Here is a 6,630-nt window from a genome sequence, read left to right on the forward strand (position 1 = left end):
CAGTGGCGCGATCTCGGCTCACTGCAAGCTCCACCTCCCGGGTTCACGCCATTCTCCTGGCTCAGCCTCCCGAGTAGCTGGGACTACAGGCGCCCGCCACCTCGCCCGGCTAGTTTTTTTTTTTTTAGTAGAGACGGGGTTTCACTGTGATCTCGATCTCCTGACCTCGTGATCCGCCCGCCTTGGCCTCCCAAAGTGCTGGGATTACAGGCGTGAGCCACCGCGCCCGGCTAATTTTTTCTATTTTAGTAGAGATGGGGATTTCATCATTTTGGCCAGGCTGGTCTCAAACTCCTGACCTCGTGATCCTCCCATCTCAACCTCCCAAGTAGCTGGGATTACAGGCACAAGCTATCACACCTGATTAATTTTTGTATTTTTAGTACAGATGGGGTTTCACCATGTTGGCCAGCCTGGTCCCGAACTCCTGACCTCGTGATCCGCCCCCCCCCCCGGCCTCCCAAAGTGCTGGGATTCCAGGCATGAGCCACTGCGCCCGGCTGCAGGAGGCTTTGATGCTGCCCTGGCAGCGAGATCCAGGAGTTGGGGTGGGGAAGGGGCAGGGAGAGCCTCGTGGGTGGCCACGGCCAGCAGCACCTGGGTGCCCCTCAGAGAGGAAGGTACCTCCAGCCTCTGCCCATGCGTGGAGCTGGCCCCCACACGTCCTCCCTTGTAAGCCCCTTGCTATCCTTGCAGCTGGTGTGAAGTTCCGTGTCCTGCAGCACGAGGCCGGCAGGCCCCTGCGCCTCCTGATGCAGGTGAGGCCCCCTGTGGCCAGGACGTCCTATGCTGCTGCCCCTGTTCTGGAACAGTGGGGTCAGCTGGGTGTAGTGTCTGGATGGCACCATGCCAGCCTGCGATGAGGCACAGGGAAGGTCCAGTGGAGCTGAGGGGCAAGGCCCACCCGGGAACACCCCCCCTTACCCGCAGGGCCTGAGGACACTGGTGTCCTGTGGATGGGGCCCATTCTGCCCTGTGTCAGAGGCGCCCTTGGCTGGCTGGGGCTGCCCTGGGTCCCACAGGGCTCAAGTTCTGGGTGGAGTAGAACCGACTGAGTGAGTCCTGGAGTGGGGCGTGTGTCCCTGCAGCACGGCCCCTCAGAGTTGGACAGCCCCGAGGGGAGATGCAGCTCCTGCCTCCCCACAGCGCTCCCTTTTGGCTGCAGGCTCACCTGCCTCCCTGGGAACTGGGACCGGCTTGTCCCACAGGCGAGGGAATGTCTGGGACAGCGCTGGCCCTGCCCCACAACGGCCCGCCCCCGCCCGCCCTCTGCAGATGGGGTTGGAGCTCAGACCACCCCGCTGACCGCCGCCCTTGTCCTTCCAGATAAACCCACTGCCCTACAGCCGCGTGATGCACACCTACCGTCTCCCCAGCTGTGGCTGCCACCCCAAGGACTCCTGGGGTGCCCTGTGCCGCAAGCTGTTCTTTGGGGAGCTCATCTACCCCTGGAGGCAGAGAGGGGACAAGCAGGACTGAGGGAGCCGGCCGCCGGCTCGCCCAGAACCACTGCACAGCCACGGCCAGCCCTCTGCCAGGGTGGTGCCAGCTCAGCTGGCGCGCGGCCCGTGCTTTGTGGACGCTGCTGTACGCTCCCGAACACGGCAGGCCCTGCTCTCACACCTTGGGCTTGGAGGTCATTGGGGGTGAGCAGATGTGGGGGTGGCCAGCCCAGCTGGCTGCGCTCCATCACTGGCACTGCCTGCCTTGAGACCCACTTCCCGCCTGCTGCAGTCACCACGGTGGCGGGCACAGCAGCCCCAGGTGTCCAGAGCACTGCCCCATGCCCACCCTGCGTACCCAGGTCCAGAGGGCCCCGGCCCTGACTCCCTGAACCACACGGGGTTTATTTGCTGATGTTCCCTGGAGAGGTCGCTTTGTGAAGGAGATGTCAGCAGGCCGTGGGCATTGCCAGGCTGCTGTGGGGGTGGGAGCAGCCTCAATGTCAAGGGCCCGCCCACTGACCCAGCCATACCTCTCCATGAGTGGTGCCCCTGCAGCAACAGGCCCTTGGGCCAAATCTCCTGTCTCCCATCATGGGCCTCCCAGGGAAGGCGGAAGCCCTGCTGTGCAGACATCTCTGTGGGCCACGGGTGTGAGCAGCCTGGGAGGGGCTGTGGCACTGAAGCCAAAAGTGCCTGCCAGACAGCACGGCCTGGGTGCGGGGTTCCCTTCAGGAGGGGAGCCTGCAGGTGCCGGCTGGTGAGGGGATGACGCGCTGTGGGCGGGAGGAGGCAGCGCCCGTCTCAGCAGCACCAGGACCACTCCGGACTCCCTGGCGACCCAGCACTGGGGAAGCCGTCAGCTGCTGCGCAATAAAACCTGCCCCGCGTCTGGAGCGCAGGCTCGGCCCTGGGTCCACGAGCGCCACGAGTCCAGGGAAGCTCCAGGGTGGGGATGCGGACGCTACCGGAGGGATTTGGGCTGCCTCACGTGGGCCTGCCCTGCGGAGTCGACGCCGGTTTCCTGCTCCAGGCCCTGACGACGGCTGATGGGACGAGCTCGCAAGCCCTGGGCCCCAGAGGACCTTGGTGTAGGCGGGTGAACCCGGGCCCCCCTACCCTGGGGTCATGGCCTTGCCCTGACATACATGGCGCAGGGGTGTAGGCCTCCAGGGGCGGGGCGGGGCGGGGCGAGCAGCTCCAGCTCTGGGTCTGTGGAGTCCATGCGGGGTGGGGCCCTCATGGGTCCTGGCGCAGTGGAGCCTGCAGCTGCCACATCTGCTAAGAACGGTCTCCGTTGCCTGCAGTGCAGGGGCCCACCTGGCAGGCCCCACAGCCCATTCCCGGCCCGAAGTGTACAGGCCTCCATCCAACCTGGACTTCCAGGCAACCAGAGGCTGGACTCAGAGGCATTCGGGGCCCACCAGCCCTCTACCTGTGTCCCCCGCCTCCCCCCAGCTGCCCACCTGGCCCAACACCCCTCCCATCTGTATCCCCCCCCACTCCCCCTCCAGCTGCCTACCCTGTCCCTACCAGCTGCCCATCTGGCCTGTCACCCCTCCCACCTGTGTCCCCTATACCCCATAGCTGCCCACCTCACCCCCCACCCTACCTTTACCCCCACTCCCCCTCCAGCTGCCTATTGAGTCCACCAACACCCCCAACCTGTACCTCCCACTCCCCGCAAGCTGCCCACTGGGCCACCACACCTCCTAGGGCTTCCACCAGGTAAGGGTCTTGACGCTCAGCCCACTGCTCTGTGATGGCCATGTCATGGGTCATGTCTGGCAGCGATCGCCCCCTCTGCTGGGCACTGGGCTGACTGCCTACCCTGAGGGCCAGCTAGGTTTGGCACCAGAGCTGACCAAGGGAACACCATCACCCCAGCATTCGCAGCCACCGAGAGGTGCCGCCTGCACCTCCAGGCTCCATGTGTCCTCGCTGTACAGCCCCTGCCTGGAGACAGCCTACACCTGTGGGGCGCCCCTCATCCCTCCACCAGGGCTCTGGCCACCCCTGCCTCACTGACCCAGACAGGACAATGGGCTGGAGCTTTTCCAAGGCCTGCCCAGGACCATTTATGGACCCTCAGGACACCCCGAGAAGCAGACACCTTCCCTTTCAGAGCTGGGGCCGCCCACAGAGAAGGGTCTCACCAGTACTTCACAGATTCAGAGTTACAGAAATGCTGTGAGAGTAACACAGGGTGCTTCCAGCACCCCTCACCTATATGTCCCCATGACCTTGTGCTGTGTGTACGTTCTCACAGTTTGTCTTTTTTTTTTTTGAGTCAGGGTCTCACTCTACTGTCCAGGCTGGAGTGCAGCCTCAACCTCCCTGGGCTCCAGCGATTCTCCCACCTCAGCCTCCCGAGTATCTGGGATTACAGGCACCCACCACCACGCCTGGCTCATTTTTGTGTTTTTAGTAGAGACAGGGTTTCATCGTGTTACCCAGGTTGGTCTTGATCTCTTGGGCTCAAGCCACCTGCCCGCCTCGGCCTCCCAAAGTGCTGGGATTACAAGTGTGAGCCACCAGGCCCAGCCAGCACATTCTTTATATTTTTCTGCACCATTTGAGTCAGCTGCCCATTTTGGCTCTAGAATTTTCAGCATGCATTTCCTCAGAACAAGGCAGCCAGTGCGGTGCTCAAATCCGGAGCTTTTGCACAGATGCTGTCCAAGCCACCGACCCCATTCCCGTGTGTCCCATGTGTCATGGGCCAGTCTCCAAAGCCTCTGGTGCTTTAGGGATGGAGCCCGTTACTCAGGCGTGTCCCTGGTTGGGTCTGCTGATGACCCTCATGATGAGATGCCACTCATGCTTATGGCAGCAGTAGCAGGGCACCACCCAGGGTGGCACACAGAGTCCACCTGTTCATCCCAGTGATGCCAATGTGACTACTTGGTCGAGGTCCTGTCTGCGGGGTTTTGTGCTGCAAAGCCACGTTCCCTTGTCATTAGTAACTTGTCCATGGAAACGGGACCATGTTCATGCTGTCCCTCACTGCCCTCATCCACTGCACACTGTGTCCACCAAGGTCATTGCCTCTGTCCACTTGGGATGTGAGTGAGGCCTCCCCATGGCGGCAGGCCAGGACCAGGCTGAAACTTGTAGGTGCTCCCTGGGCACAGGGCTTCAGGGGCCAAGGTTTGTCTGCCCCACTGGACAATTGTCCACCCCCTTAGCGGGACTTCGAGGACATCCCAGCGGCCACTGGGCACCCAGGGCGCAGGGCGGACACCCCAAACCGCTCCCTTTGTCCCCCAAGCCCCTCACTTGGACAGGGGCTCCACTTAGTGGCCTGGCCTGTCTCTGCCAGTGGGTGTGGGGCGTGGCAGGAGGGGGCTGTCGGTCTCCACCAGACACTGCTCAGGCCTCCGAAGTGAGTGCCCACGTGGTGGCTCACCCAGAACTACTGGGTGGAGGTCTCTTCCTACACTCCACTGTCCCTGGCTGCCCTGCTCCTGGCCTGAGGTCCCTCAGCAGCAGGGATGGTGTCCTGCCCCTGGGGCCCAGGCCTGGCTTGGCCACGGTGGACCCCAGAATATCCTGCGTAAGTGCACGCAGCTGCGTGGGAGGCGCAGCCCCTCGGTCCACAAGGCCTGGATGCCAGAGGATAGCACCCATCTGTCTGTCCCTCCCTTCACTGGGCCTGCTGGGGCCTGCTGCCCCAGACCCATCTAGGTTCCCTGTGACGCTTTTCTGCTCAGAGGCTGGGAGGTCACAGGGCACAGCAGCTTTCCGAGGATCTCACCCTATGGGAAGATTCCTGAACCCAAACCACAGGTTCCCACCAACAGGGCTGTGTCCACAGGCTGTGGTGGGCAGGTCCGGTGGGAGAAACCTGACTTCCTCATCAGCCAGGGATGGCCCCTTCTTGTGCCAGGAGGTGGGAACCAGGCAGCAGTGGCCCACAGCTGGGTCTGGAGAGCATTTTACTTTTTTTTCTTTTTTAAAAAGTTTATTTTTGTGAAGACCATAAGAACATTTTTAATTGTTTATTTTTGAGCCACTTTTTTTTTCTTTTTTTTCCTGAGACAGAGTCTTGCTCTGTAGCCCAGGCTGGAATGCAGTGGCACAATCTCGGCTCACTGCAACCTCCATTTCCTGAGTTTAAGCAATTCTGTCTCAGCCTTCCAAGCAGCTGGGATTACAGGCACATACCAACATGCCCAGCTAATTTTTGTATTTTCAGTGGAGAGGGGATTATCACCATGTTGGCCAGGCTGGTCTAGAACTCCTGACCTCAGGTGATCCACCCACTTCAGCCTCCCAAAGTGCTGGGATTACAGGCATGAGCCACCGTGCCTGGCCTCAGAAAGTGTTTCTGATTTACGTTTTCAGGAAAGGGAGAGACAGCTGCTCACCACTATCCCCGCTTCCAGGCAGCCTCAGAAACCGAGGAGGAAACATCACACCTTTGGTGTTTCCCATCCCTAGAGTGAGGGGCCTCAGGAACTTCACAGCCAGGGCTCGAGTCCGGGCACAATGACCTCTGGGCAGAAGAGGCTCTCCCTGACCCGCCAGGTTGATTCCGGGTCAGTAAATGCCTGGGGAACTTGGCAAGACGCCATCTCTACAAAAAATACAGAAGTTAGCCGGGCATGGGGGCGCCTATAGTCCCAGCTACTCGGGAGGCTGAGGCTGGAGGATCGCTTGTGCCAGGGAGGTAGAGGCTGCAGTGAGCCGAGATCGCGCCACTGCACTGCGTCCTGGACGACAGAGGGGGGCCCTGTTTCAAAAACGAAAAAACTGGCCGGGCGCGGTGGCTCACGCCTGTAATCCCAGCACTTTGGGAGGCCGAGGCGGGCGGATCATGAGGTCAGGAGATGGAGACCATCCCGGCTAACCCGGTGAAACCCCATCTCTACTAAAAAATACAAAAAACTAGCCGGGCGCGGTTGCGGGCGCCTGTAGTCTCAGCTACTCGGGAGGCTGAGCCAGGAGAATGGCGTGAACCCGGGAGGCGGAGCTTGCAGTGAGCGGAGATCGCGCCACCGCACTCCAGCCTGGGCGACAGAGCGAGACTCCATCTCAAAAAAAAAAGAAAAACCATCCTGGCTAACACGGTGAAACCCCGTCTCTACTAAAAAAATACAAAAAATTGGTCGGGAGAGGTGGCGGGCGCCTGTAGTCCCAGCTACTCGGGCGGCTGAGGCAGGAGAATGGCGTGAACCCGGGAGGC

General features: G+C 61.1%; 1 protein-coding gene across 1 annotated transcript in view; it reads left to right on the forward strand.

Moving 5' to 3' along the window:
- PIGQ (phosphatidylinositol glycan anchor biosynthesis, class Q) overlaps positions 1-1,817 on the forward strand; it is a 19,347-nt gene extending 17,530 nt beyond the window's left edge. Inside the window, exons 8-9 of the mRNA XM_011967010.1 lie at positions 697-758; positions 1,327-1,817. Of these exons, the coding sequence (XP_011822400.1) occupies positions 697-758; positions 1,327-1,479 (215 nt within the window). The 3' untranslated portion in view covers positions 1,480-1,817. The remainder of the gene's footprint in view (positions 1-696; positions 759-1,326) is intronic.
- Positions 1,818-6,630: the final 4,813 nt, after the last annotated feature.

The sequence above is a fragment of the Mandrillus leucophaeus genome, unplaced genomic scaffold, assembly GCF_000951045.1.
Source record: "Mandrillus leucophaeus isolate KB7577 unplaced genomic scaffold, Mleu.le_1.0 Scaffold78, whole genome shotgun sequence".
Classification (NCBI taxonomy): Eukaryota; Metazoa; Chordata; class Mammalia; order Primates; family Cercopithecidae; genus Mandrillus; species Mandrillus leucophaeus.